The sequence below is a fragment of the Cibotium barometz genome, chromosome 14 (genome assembly GCF_041138505.1).
Source record: "Cibotium barometz isolate CiBa-2024 chromosome 14, ASM4113850v1, whole genome shotgun sequence".
NCBI classification, from domain to species: domain Eukaryota; kingdom Viridiplantae; phylum Streptophyta; class Polypodiopsida; order Cyatheales; family Cibotiaceae; genus Cibotium; species Cibotium barometz.
This window is the reverse complement of record NC_141059.1, coordinates 52,012,525-52,031,822: the sequence shown is the minus strand read 5'-3', so window position 1 is coordinate 52,031,822 and position 19,298 is coordinate 52,012,525. Positions and strand designations below refer to the sequence as shown.

The following is a 19,298-nucleotide window of genomic DNA, read 5'->3' as shown; positions in this document are numbered from 1 at the left end:
TGCCATCACCTTGACCATAAGAAGTTGCAAATCACCCTCTGTAAGTTGCATTCACTGTCATAGCACCAACAAGAAGTGACATACCAAGCTGTGGCAAGAAACACCTGGTTTACCACCAAAGCTCTAGATGACAGATCAAGCTTCTTGGAGCTTCAATGAAGGAGCTTTTTCTTTATGCACATGAGCAGAGGGGCAAACTGTTGGGCATGGGTAATGTCTATCCCAACCTGGCATCCAAGTTATCTGGCAGTGTGTCCTCTCTCAATCCATGTGAAGCCAACATCTGTGCCCCAATCAATCCTCTCGGAGTCATTGACACAAAATTTGCAGACTTATGCCTATTCATAAAAGCCCTTGCTGCCAACAAAACTCTTCCAAGGCAGTGCAAAATGAGCAAAGACATGATTAGGATATCTCAAGAAACATCGTTGTATTGTCAGCCAACTCAGAGTCAAGAAGCTCCTCCTCTGTGCGCAATGGCATTCTCAATCCAAATACTCCGGCATTGGAGCAAAGGAGAATATTCCAAATTTCTGCAACCATGAGATACAACAGGGGAGCTAAGTGGCAGCCCTACCATATGGAGCAAGAGATCTAGAAGTGCTCACCTTGACCTCCACAAGCAAGGCATGCACATTCTAACATGCCCGGAGCCACCATGGCCCCTTGGACGACAGCTACGATCCACTCATCAGCTCCAGATCTAGGACATTGAGCTACCTTTCGACGTGACGAGGTTTAAACTTTAGGGAGACCTCTCAGCTATGCTCATTAGCTCCATGCTTGATATATTGGAGAGTGGTATACCATCTATTGGGGGTTGATGCTCCTCTCTTGTTGCATGTTTCATGTTTCATGTTCCTTGTATTCCATGATGAGATTTCCATGGACATTTTTTATCACTCGAGTGAGAGAGTTTTGTTTTGTTCTATTTCGTTTTCTGTTCCCTGATGAGATATGCCATGGACATTATTGTATCACTTTGGTTTTATAGGCCTGTTGGGCCTTTTGTAAGACATAAATATAACTTTCTTTCTTTCTTTGTGTGTGTGTTCTAAGACCTTTTTTGAAGTGTTGATTTATTCTCTTTTTGAAACATCAATTTTGACACTTCAAGGTTCGTTTTTTGTGTTTTCTTTTTGAAACTAAAGCATGGCGCATCTTTTATGTTGTAGGAGAGCTATGCCGGATGATGGTGTTGTTTGCCTAGACAATGGTAAGTACACATATTGTATGTAAAATTCTATGTTTGGCATTCTCATTTTGGTTCTTAGAGGAAAGAGCTTTGACCTTACAGAAAAAAAATGTCAAAACACCAAATACCATCAATGGGTTCTTGTCTAAGTCGTTTTTGTACCATGCTGCCCCAAAGAAGGAGCTTGAGTTTAAAGGCTTGAGTTTGCATGTGAATGCATCATACTGCTGAGCATTTTGCATGTACCATCTATCAAGACATGCCCAACAGTGATTGATAGCATTATGTTTGAAAGTGAATCCAGGTACATGTACCATATTGGCCAACCACATAGCACTAGCATCTGTCTGAAGGATGAAATTCTGCCATTCATGTCTTTCATTCACCAGCATATGAGATGCATGGGAAGTATTGTCTTCATCTCTGGGAGAGTTATTGAAATCCCCACACACAAAAGCATGTGTGAGCCAAGGATAGGTGGCAAAAGCTCGCCATAACCTTTGTCTCGCAAATGACAACGGAGAAGCATAAAGTCCCGCAAACTGATATACTTCTCCCTTCAACCTACATTTTTCCTTCTTGGCATCTCATGCATCTCATGGCTCAGCAAGAAGCAATCGACAGTAGCCACATCCAGCTGTGAAGCTGAATAGAGGGCAGCATTCACACCTATTCTGGAATGTGTCTGGCTTCGTCAATCTTGGTATCGGACAACACTCTGCAACCACCCTTTACACTGACAGTGAGAGCACATTAGCAGTTGCGCGAAATCCAGTATTCCATGCACGAACAAAGCACATTGAGATGCATTATCACTGCGTCAGGGAACAGCTCCATGCTGGAGAGAGAGCCTTGACCTACATGCCGACACAGGCCAATGTGGCAGATGGCTTTACCAAGCCCCTTTTTAGGGAGAAGTTTGAAGCTTTCCGATAAGCTTTGAACTTATTACTGCTACCAAGGTGGTCTGCTACACCCTGTATCAGTTCACGCCATTCACTTCAAGGGGGTTTGTTAGCCTTCTGCCTTGAGGAAGTTCAGATGTGAACAAAGCTGATCATGGGCACTTTTTACCCTGTATTGGTAGGGGCTTTTTCCCCATGAGAACACACCCTTGGTGTGTCACCAGCCACGCCAGCCCTCTAAGGGCTACTAGTATGTTGCACTCCACATGCTCATAATTCAATCGAGTACATTCCAGCTAACACTATCGTCTCTGTTGCTCTCTGGCTTGTGTGTGTGTTTTGTCTGTGATTCTGTCCAGAGCATCTCCTTTCACATCCAACAATGACCATATTTACCACACGTGTAACATGCACCAGGAAATACACCCCATTTTAACTCATAGTAAGCTTCACCCATATGAACCTCATCTACTTCCACTGCAATGGACAAGGGCGTGGGTTGAGTCGTGTCCCAAAGTATACAAAACTTGTTCCTATTACCCGAAGAATGAGGTGGGCATGATTGTACCAAGAGAAGCAGCAAGCCCAGGAAAATCCTCTCGCATGTAATTAGGAAAGTTGACTACTTCCGCCCATACTGGGCATCTATGTTTGATGAGTCCTTGATAATCTTTCGTGGGTTTCCACGGTAAGATATGCACCATTTGATTTCCAAAGTACAATGGCGATTTTTCCAGCATCCGCAGCTTATACTGATTTTCAGTGAGTAGCACTTCATAAAATCCTTTATCTACGTGATACACTCCCTCCACGTAATTACCACCCAGTAAAGACTAAAGCCATTGTGCAACATCACTTGCATTCTACCCGGAAAGAACACTATGATTGCATTTTGCGAATATTTCCTGATTGGCATGACCACATAAGGCAACTTGAGTTTGTATTTGAGAGTAGGTACAGGCTTATCCCCAGGTTCTGTGAATATGTTCAAACTCATCATGCAACACATCATAGACGAAGTGAGCATCTTCATTGTGATAGAGCACCCCTGAGTTGTTGACTTCAAAATGTCTTTTGGTTTCTTGATTCCTTTTCCTTCCATGCACAGCCACCATAATTGCAGAGATCATTGTACAGAGACCCTCTCTCTCTCACACACACACACACACTCAGAAAGGGATGTACAGAGAAGAGAAAAGAGGAGGGGAGAAGCTGCAGACACAGGGGACACAGAACAGAGGACACAGGCGCATAGCAAGTCGCACATCAAACGTAGAGGATTCAAGCTGAACAGGTTGCAGGTCGCAGCTAGACATTATCCAGGTGCACAGGTCGTAAGACGGGCGTGCAGGTCGCAGAGGCGCACAGGCGCACAAGGTGCACTAGTCGTACAGGACGCACAGGCGAAGAAACACACACAGGCGCACAGGTGAAGGACACACAGGATGCAGATCACATAGCTCGCACTCCTTTCTAGGTCGCAGGCTCACCTAAACACCACACACACACACACATTTTTTTTTTGTGAACCCCACCCCCCCCCCCCCCCACACACACACACATATATACATATGTATATGCGTGCGTACATTACATATGTATGTATGTATATGTACATACATATGTGTATATGTACACATGTATGTATACTTATACATATAAATATTTATATGCATGTATGTATATAGTTATACATATATACATTTATATGTATAGATGTATATATTTATATACATAGACATATTTATGTGTTTGTGAAAGAAATACTAAGTATCAACTATTTTGTTTTGAGAAAATATGTCTATTCTTGAGACAACCTGCATAGGCTGAGAAGGTTTTTGATGCTCAACATGCTTGTTCAATGCAGGAATGTACAAGATTTGGTTTGCTCGTTGCTATAAGGTATGGCCTTATACAGGATTAGTCTACTTTTTTGCATCATTGGTTGTTGTATGCATTTCTCTATGAAGCTAAAGATTCCTTCAGTGAGAGACCTTGTGTGAGCTTTATTATTCTCAAATTTTGTTGTTATTGCAATAATACCATATATGTTTCACAGAAGATTGATTTATGTATCTTATGGAAGCACTGCTTGATTTATGTGTCTTTTGAAAGCACTTAAGTGGCATGGTTTGTTTTGCTAGATTAGAAACTTGTCACTTGAACTTCTCAAGGTAAATAACACACATGCCTATGCATGTGCACGCATGCACACGCGTGCACACACACACACACACACATATATGTGTGTGTGTTGGGAGGAGGGGTGTGGCATGCACATACACACACATAAGCTCAAGTCATCAACTGCACAGATTTCATTTGCATCATGCAGGCATATGAACCAAACACGCTGCTGCTTGATAATGCATTAGCAACCATGGGAGCAGGCTTGCCATCTGCAATCGCAGTCTCTTTGCTTTATCCTCAAAAAAAGGTGGTTGCTGTTTGTGGTGATGGTGGCTTTATGATGAATTCTCAGGTAATTTTACATTTCCGGTTTCCATCTTTGGCTAATATGATGGAAAAAAATTTCTTTACAGATTCATTACTTATTGTCTTAATTGCTATATGATGGGGAGCATACCCATTGTGTTCTGGGGTTGTTACCTCTTGGGTTTTGGGGTTGCTAAATACACCCCTTGGGTTTAGGGGTTGCTAAATTCACCCCTTGTTGCTAAACCGGAGTGTACCCTTCGGGTCTTGCTATTGGTCCATTTAAAAAATAAATATATACATGTAGATTCGATTTTATTGAGGTGTTCATGGAGTGCTGACCAGGCATAATTTGTTACATGATGTTTCCTCACCAGGAGATGGAGACAGCGGTCCGCTTGCAGCTAAATCTGACTGTTCTGGTCTTGAATGACAATGCTTATGGGATGATCAAATGGAAGCAAAACCATGCAGGCTTTGACAAGTAAGACTAGTGTGTTATCAAAGCATGTGTGTTTATAGTGTTATCAAAGCACATTTGTTTCACCTGTTTACACAATGGGTCACTCTGCTTGACCACTCGTGACCAAGTGTAGGTATTCTTAGAGTGAGCTACGATCTTGTCAATGTCTTTTTTTTCTCTCTGCTGATCAACCAGTAGTACGTCATGAGTTATCAACCAGAAGAAGGTGGTGACCCTTGGGCTTTTTACAGAACTCCAAAGTCTCTTCAAAAAGAAATTATGTACAGCTGTGGAGACATGATTCCCCCAATCGGTCACTCTGCTCGGCCACTTGTGACCAAGTGTAGGTATTCTTAGAGTGCGTTACAATCTTGTCAATATCCTTTTTAAATCTCTCCGGTAATACATCATGAGCTATCAACCAGAAGAAGATAGTGACCTTCGGGCTTTTTCTAGAACTTCGAAGTCTCTTCAAAAAGAAATTATGTACAGCGACATGATGACTCCCCCAATTAGGCCGCCTTCTCAGGACCCAGTCAGAAGAATGTAGCTGAGTAAAGGAAGAGAACCTGTCTTCATGACCTCATTAAAAGGCTTCTCTGAGTCTGCCTTCAACAGGTGCCAGTGGTGAAAGAAAGAGACGGGAAGTTCAGGTTATTGTTGGCAGGGTAAGGCCAGAGTCAAGTCAAGCTGCTCAAGCTCAGAGTCAAGAGCTTGACCACCCACATCCCCCCCACGCCCCCGTGCATAGCTGCCTTTTTTTCACATTTCTGCATATTCCACCCCCGATTCTTTCCCAAGCACCCCTTGCCCCTCTCCAGCCAGCGCTGCCCCTACACTTTTTTCTGCCTGTTCCCTCTGTCCTCCTTCGTGCACCCTGCCCCACCCCTCGTTCTTGCACCACCTCTGCCCTCGGCTTCTGCAGCTTCTCCCACCTTTCCTCGCATTTGCCCCACCACCCTGTGTGCACCCCACCCCTCCTTCATGCTTCTTTCCTCCTCGGTCTCATGGCATTTTCCTCTCCCCTGCCCCCTTTCGCCTGCTTCTTGCCACCTCCGTAAGCATCTCCCCCGCCCCGCCTCTGCCTGCCGGCCTGTTCCTTGTAGCCCCCTTCGTTGGGAGTCTAGTTGCATAGAAAAGCGTTTTGTAACTTATGAAACCATCGAAACATGCATGAAATATTTTTTTTGAGCTGTTTTTTTTTTCCCTTTCCTTGCTTTTTTTTTTGGGAGCTGTTCGATCTTTCACATTCACAGACTAGATTCCAGAGTCCAAAGTCCATACATTATTACATTGGTGTTTGATCTTTCACATTCACAGACTAGATTTCAGATTCCAAAGTTCAGACATTATTACATTTTTTTGGTGTCTGATCTTTCACATTCACAGACTAGATTCCAAATTCCAAAGTCCAGACATTATAACATTTTTTTGAAGCTCTGTTTGATATCTCACATTCACAGACTAGATTCCAGAGTTTAAAGTCCAGACATTATTACATTGGTGATGCTTTATTCTTTACTATGCAATATGGTCTTTCACATTCATAGACTAGAGTCTAGAATCCAAAGTCAATACATTATTAAATTGGTGATGCTTTATTCTTTAGTATGCAATATGCAGCATGCCTTGGCATTTGCCATAGATCCTGGATGATGGACAATATTTCATGTTTCGTGCACTTGTACAATGTTTTACCTCAATTTTGTTGTTTTTGCATTACTTTCAAACCTTTTTACATGTTCATATGCACACACAAAAAAATTTTAACCCCTTTATTGTATGCTGCCTCCTTGTTCTTTTCTGGTTCCCTCAGCCTTCATCCCGTTTCGTGTCTCCCTGAGTTGAGGGTCTTCCTTTGGCTCAAAACCTCAGAGGAATTCATAGCAGCGATTCCGTCTTCCCACCCTGCAGAACTCTTGGCTTCTTTTGCGGCCTCGCTAGAGCCAAGCACCCTCGTGTGCAAAGTTTGTTGGCATCCGTTTGTCTCATGGCTAGGTCTGTGATCTCCTTTAGGCAGTTCTCATCATCAGAGAGCTTTGGTGGTATCACAGATATCCAGTTTCTTGGCAATGGGCACATCTGGGTGAGTTTTCCTCTTCCACCATTGCAGAGAAGACTGTCGTTGAGCAAGCTGGCAGTGTGGAGCTCTCTTGTTTACTTTGCACTCTTGAAATACAACTTTTCCTTGCATTCGGACCCACTGGTGGAAGCAACTGGCTTCCCAGACAATGACGGTGTGCATTGGGGCACTCTTTGGGCGAGGTCCTGGATTCCCCCCCCTATGGTAGCCGCTGTAATTGCGAGCACAGCAGGGCTCCCCCCCCCCCCCCCCCCCCATGAGGATGTCACTGGCCATGTCGGAGAACCTTCCCCGACTTTCAACGATTCCCCAGCTTGATGGCAACATACGTCTTCAGACGCTCAAGGCCTCGTTGGGCCTACCAGGACAGTGCTTCAGTGTTGGCAATTGGCTCACCTCAGGAGTGGGACCCCCCTCTTGTGCCTTGGGAGGTGCCCCCCCAACAAGCGCGCCCCCGGCATGAGCTGAGTGTCGCAGCCCTCTTGCCCTCCCCCTTCCCCAGCTGTGGCTCCCTCGAGCTGCATCCCTGGAGGGGATTCTCTCTAGCCGTGTTCGTAGCAGCAAGTGCTAGGTGAGTATGAGAGCTCCCAGGGTCCCAGCCCCGCAGATCCCACCTAGTTAGCGGACTGCTATGAGCATCTATCCCCGGATCCTGAGCCAGATTTGTGAGAGGATTCTCTTGGTCCCGCTCTAGGCGAGCCCTCAGTGGACCCCATCGCCACCCCTCCGGAGGTCCCCATCTTTGTCCCACCCCCCTCCTCGAGCTTCTACCACCCCCATGGACAAGCCCCTAGACCTTGTGAGGTTTCTCTCATCACAAAGCCTTTGGAGTGCATCCAAATATTTGTGCAATCCATCTGCAGAGGCTGAGAACAGAACAATGTCATATGCGTATAGAATGGGTACCACTGCCTGAGCCTATTGTGAGCTTGCACCCCCAAATCTGTCCACACAAAGAGTGAGATCTCATCAATATACAAGCGGAACAGTGTGGGAGAGAGTGGGAAGCCCTGTTTGATCCCAATAGTGCTGCAGATATCCGGAGAGAGCCTCCTTCATGCCCGTACTTTGCCAATCATTGCCCCATATAAAGCCACGACGCCCCTTATCATATCTGGTGGAAACTCGAGCTCTTGCAATCGTCCCAACAATCAGGACCGAGGCATAGAGTCAAAGGCTTTGTGGAAATTCACAAAGCAACAATATACATGCTGTTTCCGTGCTGTCGCCTCCTCTATGATGGCCGGTAGTGTAAAGATGTGATCAAGTGTGGAGTAGTTTCTCCTGGAGCTGCCCAGCCTTGGTGCTCTATGTCCGAGCCTCTTTGTGAGAAAGTTGATCTCAAACTTCAGTAGTACTGTCCCATAATTTTTTGCCTGTGTATGGCCAATCATGACAGTCCTGTATTATTTGGAGATGTTAAATGTCTACAAAAGACCCAAAGGGTCTATGAGATCAAGAGCATTGCAATAGTTTTATGAAATAACAGGATAATGGAGATAAAAGAAGTGAACTAGATACATCATCATAGTAGGTGCCATGTGTGGAGCATGTGAACGGTATATCTTCATATCAATATAATTGGATAGCATCCACCTTTCAGTATCTTTGGCTTTATTATGGAATTGAGATATGTACAATACAGATCCTTGACCTTGACCTTTTGATGTCTCCTTCCTTTCCTTGATGACTCTGGCATGTGGTATTCAGAGTGACCAGTAGCTAGTCTTGGTTTTCTAAACAGTTCCTTGCTGGAACAAACCTGACATACTGCAATCTCCAAAATACCCTTGTCGGATTTGTCTTTCTATAGCAAGACACTTGCCTTCGTCCTCTGCTGAAATGAAGTCGTGATGTCTTGGTCTTTGATACTTCTGGATGCTTCTACTGATGCTTGGTGACCTGAGTCCTAAGCTGGGAGCTAGATGAGGAAGTGGGGAGGTCATAGTCCTATGTACAGGGCACAATTGCACCCCTTTCTTTTGTTGGCCTGCTCAACCAGCCCATGATTAGCAATCTCTGCTGCCTGACCTGTCAGATGGGCCTAAATCTGCCTGGAACATCTGCATTTTTCCTTCTACCCAATTTGAGCTGATCTGACTTGATGTTTGGTGCCCGATCCTTGCCTAATAGGCTGCCAAAAACATGTACCCACCTCAACTCCAAGTGGATTTCAAAACTATGTGGGTTCATAGATGGAAAAGTGCATGGACTTTGCCAAGCCTACCTTGATGGCAACTGGTGTGACATGTCCCTGGACTAGGGCTTACGACGGAGCATAGTGCTCATCACTAATCCAACTGGCTTATAGTTAGGATGAGTATGTCCACATGGCACTGAAGTGCAGGTGTACGTCACATCTTGTGAGTGGATGTAATCTCGGAAATCCTTGGTTTGTGGGCTTTGATCCATGTTGGCTTAGAGGTAGCAAGCTGTCTGGAGGTTGTGCCAATGACTTCTTCTGTTGTGGAATGGGAAGTCATTCTCTTGTTGATTGCACATGTGTCTCCTCCTCGCCACCCAGTTTCAATATTATGGGAGAACAATGTACAAGTGTTTGGCTCTGGTCTCTTGGTCTTCTCTGGCCTCTCACGGGTCCATCGCTATGCTTTATATCACATGCAGGAAAAATGCCACACATTTTTTGTCCTTGTATATCCCACCGCCACCACCACCACCCCCGCCCCCCCCAAACCATCCCCACCCAAAATAAAAAATAAAAAATCTCCTATTAGAGGTAAAAGAAGTCTGCCAAGAGGTGTAGTACAACCCTGTCCATGAAAGTAAGAAAAATTGAAAGGGGGGGGGGGGGGGGGGGGGGGGGGGGGTGTTGTGTGTGTGTGCGGGGGCGAGAGTGGGGGTGAAGCCAAACATGTGGCTTGTAGTGCAAGATGGCCATGCTCTCTTTCCTATCAAGGAAGGGTCCAATGCTCCAAGCACGGAAGAAGGCTGCTCACTGTCCTTGCATGCGCAGGGAGTCCCCTGCGAGGCACTCCAGGTATCCCTGCAGGGTGTGGATGAGATCAGCCCATATAGCTCGAATGGTCTACGTTGGGTTTTTTTTTGGGAGGGGGATCTGTCAAGGCGTGGAAAGGGGCGGGAAGGGGAGGAAGGCCAGCGAACGGGGGGCGGGCAGAAGCAGGAAGAAGAAGAGGGAGAGCGGCGGGCACGGGGAGGCAGGGCAAAGAGGGTGGAGCAAGGCGGTGCACAAGGGCAGAGATGGGCTGCGGGAGCAGGGAGGCAAAAAAATATAGTTCTATTAGAGTTAAAAGAAATCCGCCAAGAGGCGTAGTACAACCCTGTCCATGATGACAACAAGGAGGGGGGCGGGGGGAGGGTGAGCCCAACATGTGGCTTATAGTGCCCAGTGTTCCAAGTGTGGAAGAAGGCTGCCCGCTGTCCCTGCGTGCACAGGAAGTCCCGTGCCAGGCGCTCCAGGCGTCCCCACAGGGCGTGAATGAGATCAACTGGGCGGGGGGGGAAGCATAAAGACCAGAATTGCCAGTGAGAGCACCTTAAGACATTAATATCATGCATTGTGGCATGTAAAACTAAACGAAAAAATGAAAATATCAAAGTCTTTTGTGCAACTGTAGAGAAAAAAAGGATAAGGTTAGATATGTAGTTAGTACAAACACATTGTGTGAATAGAGGTCCTATTTGGCAGAAAAGAGAGCTTTCTATTTATATGGAAGAAAATAGATGTCTCCTTGTGCAATTCTTCTGTGTTCTTTTCAATGATTGTGGATTCTTATTATTTAGAAGCTTGAAGACATAAGTTGCATCATGTGCAAATTGTTTGAGGTCCATTGTAGAGGCTTTCTAAATTGGTAGTAGAGGTTATGACTATGAACCTCCTTGCACATGCAATTGATCCTTTTGTTTTTTGCAGATTTGGACTTGACTTGTCCAACCCAGACTTTGTGGAGTATGCTAGAAGGTATGACCTATTATTATTGGGTGAGATTGTTTTCTCTGAACCTAACATTCATGCTGGATTTCGTTGCATACAATGGTTTTTCTGTTTCCTGTTTTGAAGCAAGATTGCTTCTTTCTATGGTTGTGACATTGCATTGTTTGAATGCAGCTATGGAGCTAAAGGGTATCGTGTAACAAAAGCTGACGATTATCTTAAACTCCTACATGAATGCCTCTTTCTATCTCCACCAGGAGTCAAGCTTATTGAGGTAGTCTAAACCAGGCCATTTTTAGTCATCAGATCGTATAGTAAGTAATTTGTTTTCATCTTTTACCTTCATCTTGCGACCTTATTAGATACTGTCACCAACCTGAGAACCCTCCCTCTGAATGCAGCCTCCGGTAAGTCGCATCTGATCCTTTCCCCTGAGGAGGACTCTATGGAAGGCGCCAAACCCACCCTTCCTTCTCCTCACTGTATCCTCCGCTTTCCTGCCTTAACCACCCACCCTTCATCGTGCAGGGCATTCACCCCTCACCATCCTTTTTTTCTTTGTGCAGTACTTTGTGGGTTGCGAGAGGTGAAGGAAGGGTGGGTTGCGCAGGGAAGCAGAGGATATAGTGAGGTAAGGGCGCAAGGTGCAGGCGAGCGAGATAATGGCGGCGAAGAGGCAGGACTCTTTGGGGACATATGCAGTACTATTGGGGTCAAACAAGGTTGCCCACTCTCCCCTACACTCTTTGATCGATACATTGATGGGATAGCAGCCTTTGTGGACAGCTTTGTGGGCAGAAGCTCACCACTAGCTCAGGTCATGGTCCCCACTCTTTGATCTATATATTGATGAAATAGCAGCCTTTGCGGACAGCTTTGTGGGCAGAGGCGCACCGCTAGCTCAGGTCATGGTCCCCATTTTATTGTATGCAGATGACATTTCCTTGATCTCAGATTCAGCTGAGGGGACAGGTTATGCAGGGAGAGATCTTACTGTAAAAGTTGGCAAGACCAAGGTCATGGTCTTCAACACATCCTATGAGGTTACATCATGGCTATGTACGGTGATGATGAGCAACAGGTGATGATGTTATCACACATGATCAACAGAAGGCCGTCGATGCCACATTAAGTTGTACTAACAGAGTTTGGGGTGCCCCACTAGTCATAGACAGTGTCTTCCAGACCATCACCTATATTCAGCATGTATATGCACTCGATAGGGATCTCCTCCCAAGGCCGGCACACTAGTCTTCCATGCAGTTACATTAGGAGAGGGAGAGGGAGCGGGAGCGGGTTAGACTGCCTGGACTACCGCCTCTCCTCATCAGCACCATCGCCATCATTATCCTTGCTAGCTGGGTACTCTGAGGTAGTTGAGTGGTTTGATGCACATGGCCTCTAGATGGATGGTCTCCCCCCTTTTCAGTATGGTTTGGACTCTCCATTCTTGGACCTCTCACGGCATGAGATCAAACGGATTATCCAGTTGGATATACTAGGGCTTCACATACATCGGACATGGGTGTCTCCTTCCCCAAAGCTTGGCACAAGATCCCACTTTTACAAGACCACTTCCTGAGAGTTTCAAAGGATGGATTCATTGAGATGCGAGAGATGTATAGATAAATATGTCACATGCCATGTGTATCATGATTGGCCAGCTGAAGTTATCCTCTCACCGCCTCAGAGCCGAGACTGACACAGCTGATGATACCTCACATGAGGATCGGATATGCAGAGTATGCAACACAGAGAACAAGTGGAGGATGAGGCGCACTACATGCTTAGCTGCCTAGCCTACTATGAGATATGGGGGAGATTCCATTGCCTCTTCGAGAGGGTGTCCAGTCACACAGGTGTGGCAGCATGATGATCATAGATGCTTGGCATGTACGTGCTAGAGCTCAAACATCATAGGGATGTAGTACAAAGACAGTATACTGAGAGGCAGACTCGACATGATACTTCTCAGAGGGCAATTACAGATTTCTTTAGTCTACGTGCATCCACATCAGAGCCCACCACCCGCATGAAGATGCGGAGATGGGTGAGAACCAGTGCTAAGCTGCTCCCATCATCCTCAAAAAATAGGGCTTGGCCTGCCTCCGTTACCTAGGTTGCACCCAACGCGACTGTGCGGGTGATGTTCAGATCAGAAGTGTAGACTCAGAGGATGCGCTACCATACTTGTTGGGCGTCGGGGCAATCCCAGAGGCAGTGCTGTTGGCTCTCCTCGTGGGCATCGCAACGGCACCAACTGGCCAGGCGCCCAACAATCGTGTGCCAGCCAAAGAAAAAGTGTCACCATTGGTCAAATAGGGCTCTTCTCTGTACTACTGGATCAATCAAAGCAAGCTCCCCCAGGCTCAAGGCTGTATGAGCACGCACCAAGCCACCTTTGCCTGTCCAGTCCAGGGTGCGTGTCATCACCGCTTGACACAGAAAGTTCTGGATCAATATGTGAATCTGTCCAATGCATGATTGCTGAAAAGCCTAACAAGAGGTAATTTACCACATGGTGGCCAATAGAACCTGGTTGTCCCACTGGCGAAATGTTGCTCTCTGAAAATATCAAGGCTCGCCTGGCATCCCAAATAACAAACTTTTGTACCTTGTGGAATCCATAGGAACTCACCAACCGGACGCCGAGTCAAGTTGGGTGTGCTGTTGACCCAAAAACCACATGACTTGTGCTAGTTAATCCAGGCCCAAGATCAAGCAAAACTCGTCTACTGCTGCCGCTAAACGACGAGGTTACCCTCCCAACCTGTCATGTATGTAATGGTGTCATCAGTAAACTCTACATCTAGAAGATCCTCCATGGTGCCAATGGGAAGGCGTAGCCCCTGAAGGCCCATCTCCTGGTCCTTGAGGAATGTTAACCACATATGGTTAACACATTTCTATGACAACTATGTCCGCACACTTATGTAATGGGCGCCCGTACTATATTGTAAATCTCGTCATTTGATAAGGGAAACGCCCTAAAGATGCTCCCAAGTCTTAAGCTTCAAAGGACAGACAAGAGGATCTCGATTAGTTGGTCAAACCATAAAGAAAAGCCTTGTAACTATGTTTTGGGTGCCTCCGGTCACTTACTCTCAGGTGGCCTAGTGGAACTATAAAAGAAAACTTCTCTTGTTTGTAACTCATTTTTCCATTTATGCAATAGAAGTGGAGTGTTCTCTCTCCACTTCTATTGTTGTAACCTTTTTGGTCTCATAGGTCATTTTGGCCTTTTGAGGATGTTAATATATCATTTCTTCCTCTCTCTGGCAACTCTAATCTAGCATGTGTGGTATGCTTAGGGTTGGGGTTTGGGTGTGATTAGTGCTAATCGCTCGTTTCCTCTTGCTTTTTCTCTCCCTCTTACTTGAGTCATATAGGCTATCACCGCAATCATCTTCTGTGGATATCCCACACAATCTTCGTGAGAGAGGTTACACCACCTGTACAATTAGGAACCGCCTCCGTGTGACAAAGAGTACGCGAGAATCACGACGACGAGCGGCTATCCACACGCGACAGTGGAGCTCTTATGCATAGCTCGAGCTCAGCGGATCGGCAACTTCCCACAACACGTTAGGATGAGCTTAACATCTTTGGTACCGCTATCGGGGAGTAAATTGCCAAGCTCAAGCTATGCTCAAGCTCACCCTAACGTGTTATGGGAAGTTGTTGATCCACCGTCCCGTGTGGATAGCCGCTCGTTGTCGCGATCCTCCCACACTCGTTGTCACACCAAGACAGTTCCTAATCTTACGGGTGGTGCAACCTCTCTGGCAAATATCGTGTGGGATCTCCGCGGAAGACAATCGCGGTGATAGCCTAATCGTTCAAGCAAGAGACAGAGAGAGAGAGAGAGAGAGAGAGAGAGAGAGAGAGAGAGAGAGAGAGAGAGAGAAGAAGAAGCAAGAGGAAACAAGCAATTAGCACTAATCACACTCTAACCCTAAGCATACCACACATGCTAGATTAGAGTCGCAAGAGAGAGGGAGATAGAACACTCCACTTCTATTGCATAAATAGGAGAATGAGTTACAAATAAGAGAAGTTGGCTTTTATAGTTCCAAGCCTTTTCTCACTAGGCCGCTCGAGAGTAAGTGACCCGAGGCGCCCAAAACATAGTTATAAGGCTTTTCTTTATGGTTTGGCCAACTAACCAAGATCCTCTTGTCTGTCCTTTGAAGCTCAAGACTTAGGAGCATCTTTAGGGTGTTTCCCTTATCAAATGACGGAATTTATATTATAGTACGGGTACCCATTACATAAGTATGCAGACATAGTTGTCATAGAAATGTGTTAACCATATGTGGTTAACATACTCCCCTTCCTAAACGCAATCGCATCCTCGTGATCGGTAAGAAGTTGTCGAGACACGCTGGAAAGTGTCGCACTTGGTTAGTCCTATGTTCTCTCCGGAAATGAGAGGAGATGGGAGAGTTAGTAAGATGGAAAGACGTTAGTGGAGTACTGGCGATTAAGTATCTGGCTAGTTTTAGGGGCTCTTATGAATATTGCATTCATGTATGTGCCCAGTAGTACTCATTATTTTGTTTTGGTTGTTTTCTTTTTGTCTCCTTTGCGGTTGGGCATCCTCTTGGGAGGAGTCAGAGTACGTGAATAAGTAGACGAGCACAGAATACCTAATAACTTGTATCCACATGATAGGTGGTGGTGTTGATGAGAGGTTAGTAAAACAATGGTGTTAGTAAGCGAGTGGCGAGGGGGGAATTCCGGAGGGACAAGAAGGTAACTCGCATGGAAACTGCTTGCACTCCGAGATGTTGTATGTCGATGGCGATATACATGTGGCTATAGCATCTTCATCAAGACACCTTAATGGGTATCTTGGCTCCCAGGGTGTTGATCTATTGGGGGTTGGTGTTCTCTCTTTCTCTTCTAGTGGTTTGTCTTCTTTTGTCGTTGTAGCTCATGGGGTTGGGATCCTTTGTTGATGAGAGTGGTAGTTGACGGCGAGGATCCATAGGAGTAGCAGCTCTTGAGTATGGAAGTAGAAGTTACTTTGGATTATTTGGGGTCCAAAGCTAAGGTAGCATAAGAAGAAGTTATGGCTAGAATTGATGAGGCATGAAGCACGATTATTTGGGCGAAGTGGGGGTGATTAAGAAGTGCGAGGCGATGGATTGTACCATTCACTAGGCTTGCGTCCTCCATGGTTCCCCCGTCCAAAGATGTTACCGGATGGTTGTCGATGATGAAGCTTTGTGCAATGTGTGTGCAAGTGACAGAGCCCAATGAGAATTGCAGGTGTTGTGCATGGGCGAGGATAAAAGGTGTGCCCGTGGTCCTAATCACCTAGTTAGGCCTAACCACCTAGAGACACTTTTTTCTTTTCTTTTCTTTTCTTTTCTTTTTTTTGGGTCCTCCTCGTGGTGGTTGAGGACTTACGTGTGTTTATTGCTCAGCACCTCAAAAGAGGGTTTTGTACTAATTCCATTTGGCTAGATTTCTGAGCTTACCCTTGAGGTTGTCTTTGAGTGGTTGTATAAGCTTTGACATTTGTGGTACTGCCCCTTGGTGTGACAATGAGGTCAAAGGGCAGGTTGGAGCTTCGTGGACGAGGCTCTTGTCATTGCAAGGACTAGGCAAATTGAGCTTGTGAGTGTCCATGCTTTGTGTGTGGACAAGTCCATGGAATTTGGTTGATGAAGAGGGGACTTGCTTCGTCGTTGGCCACCAAACTAGCTGTGTGGATTGGACAGGTATTGGCTCGGTTTTTGTGGATTGGGCGAACTTTTGAGGGTTATTCTGTGGAACCCAAATGATGGAGTTGCTATCATTGAAGCGTTGGGCTTCTAAGAGATGTTTTGGCACCCACCGTTGCTGAGTGATGAGGGTCTGTGGTTGACAAGGCTTCCTGGTTGTTTGTCGACGAGGCTTTGAGCTATGAGTAGGTGGTTGATGCTGAGGACAAGTTTTGATTGTGGCTTTGGGAGCCACAGGTGTGTGTTTCCTTCATGGAAGCCTTGAGCTTTGAGAACGTTGGTAGATACCCATCGTTGTTGGCTTCGTTGTGCTTGGAGTTGCCTAATCTTCGGCCGTTGGGCTTTGTGTCGCAACTCCTTGGGGAGGAGTTGTGGTGGATGAGTACATACAGCATTCTTGGATAGCCAAAGGTGAATGTTGCCTTCATAGTAGCCTTGTGCTCTTAGTAAGCGGTCGGGGACTAGCCAACGTTGAAAATTTGGCTTATGATTGATTTTGGTCGGCTTGGTGTGCTTTTTGCTCTTGTGTTTTCAAGATGGCCATTTTGGGATCCAAAATTTTGTGTAGCCATCATAGAATCCTTGAGCTGCAAGAAGATTCTTGGGTACCCACCATTGATTGTCATGATAGTGGAAAGAGATCGGGGTGCTTGCGGTGTGCATGGTTGAGAATGTGGAGTTAAGGGTGATGGTCGACGACAAGGCTTGATTGGTAGTATTGGATGGTGTCAACGATGCCCTTTCGACCAACTTTGGTGAGGCATGGGGTGTGGTAACAGGGGAGACTTGCCGGTGATGAGGATGGGACTTGAATGTGGAGGGCAGTCAAGCGTGAGGCTATGTATGATTTCCTCTTGTGGACACAAGAGGACTGTGGCTTTTTTGCCGTTGACTTCCATGGTGGTCGTTTTTTCTCATCAATTGATTTGGTAGCGAGTGGCATCAATCCACTCTTTTCCAATTATAATCCGGCCTTGGAGTGTGCTTGCATCTATGACATGAAATCTACACGCCAACCAATGGATATTTTAGGAATGAAATACCCAACACTCATCAGGCACATTTCATGTGAGATTTGAATGTAAGTATTTTCAAGTGTCAGTGTGGGTCTTTTGAGAGTTTTCCATGCCTCCAAGAATAGGAGATTGTTATGGACCAAAGGATATATGTGGGCTTGCCACCGTTGTAGACCATTCTCAGTCGATAATCCAATCCATATTCTTGGTGGGTTTAGTTCTTGTAGTAGTTCGGGGGCAGTGGAAGATTTTACCAGTTTTTGTGGGTGATAGAGTACCCTTTGTGGAAGCAGTTGGTGCGGGCATAGGATTGGATATAGCGGACTCCCCTTGCCAAAGGATCATCATTACCTTTTCCATGGGAAGCTCAAGGATAGCTATGTTGTTAGCTGAGTTGACTATACATAGGGCGTTTTTGACCCAGCTCCCTCCAAGTATGATTGTCTCTTTGGTCTCACCTGTGGGAACCACATAGAACTTACAAGCCAATGGGTTAGAGACAGTATGTACCGTTTGTGTAAAGGACCCAAGGCTTCGTATCCGTTTTCCACTAGGCAGCTGAATTTTGAAATGAGCACTATGAAAAGATGGTTTGCCTAGAGACACCCATGTTTCCCATGGCAAAAGATTGTGGCTAGCTGTGGGAGACAGCAAGACAGGCTTTCTTTGCAGACAAAGGCTTTATAGGATTCATGAAGGTACTGGGAGGTTGGGACCACAAATTGCGTTCCGAGTTTGTGATTTGGGAGTGTATCAAGTGTAGCTAGGATTTTCATCCAGTCGTGGCCGGCTTCGTTCATCATTGACAGAAGCGACTATGTATGGCTTCCACGCATCATCAAGGATTTGATGACAAGCTTCGTAAACAAAGAGATCGTTAGTCTTGGCTGTGGTCACAGAGTCTTCGGCGAAGGAACCTCTCATCATGGGATGTCTTCCATATACATAAGTTCACTCTGAGCATGTAATCCTGTTTGTGGAGGTAGACATGATCTTCGTCCTAGTCATGGACCGGCTGTGTCAGTCTCATGAAGGGTCTTCCCATGATGCTGTCATAGCCACCATGAGTAAAGTCCTTGACCTCAAATGTGTGTTTGAAGCTCATGTCAATGACTTAAATCTTGAGGTCCTTCACTAGTCCAAGGAGTTTTGCGGATGTCCCATCTGCAAACCTTATCATCAATTTGGTGTGATCCAAGGGTGGTTCTCCCCAATTTTCCCAGCGCGTCTTTGTGATGATGCTTACACCAGCACCCCCATCCAGGATGATTGTAATCGCTTATCCTTCATAGGAAATGAGAAGGACTGCATTTGTGGTATCACTTTCAGAGTAGTGACCCTGCGCCTTTGGGTTGTGGGTGGTTCTCATGAGGTAATTTAGGATGATGGGGCTCAGACTCATCTCAGTAATCTGAGCTGTCCATATCCTCAATGGGAGTCTGTAGTTTTTCGTTCCATCCAAAAGTACATATGATCTACACCAATGGGTTGTTGGTGGTGGGAAGCCGAGGACGTCTTACGAGTTTAAGGCCGGGAAGCAAACCCCTTTACCTAA

At 45.9% G+C, this 19,298-nt stretch overlaps 1 protein-coding gene across 1 annotated transcript in view; it reads left to right on the top strand.

Annotated features, from left to right (window-relative positions):
* LOC147632168 (uncharacterized) overlaps positions 1-19,298 on the top strand; it is a 149,753-nt gene that overhangs the window by 106,510 nt on the left and 23,945 nt on the right. Inside the window, exons 10-15 of the mRNA XM_086808804.1 lie at positions 1,176-1,216; positions 3,968-4,002; positions 4,436-4,582; positions 4,914-5,020; positions 10,975-11,022; positions 11,170-11,269. Coding sequence (XP_086664930.1) covers positions 1,176-1,216; positions 3,968-4,002; positions 4,436-4,582; positions 4,914-5,020; positions 10,975-11,022; positions 11,170-11,269 — 478 coding nt within the window. The remainder of the gene's footprint in view (positions 1-1,175; positions 1,217-3,967; positions 4,003-4,435; positions 4,583-4,913; positions 5,021-10,974; positions 11,023-11,169; positions 11,270-19,298) is intronic.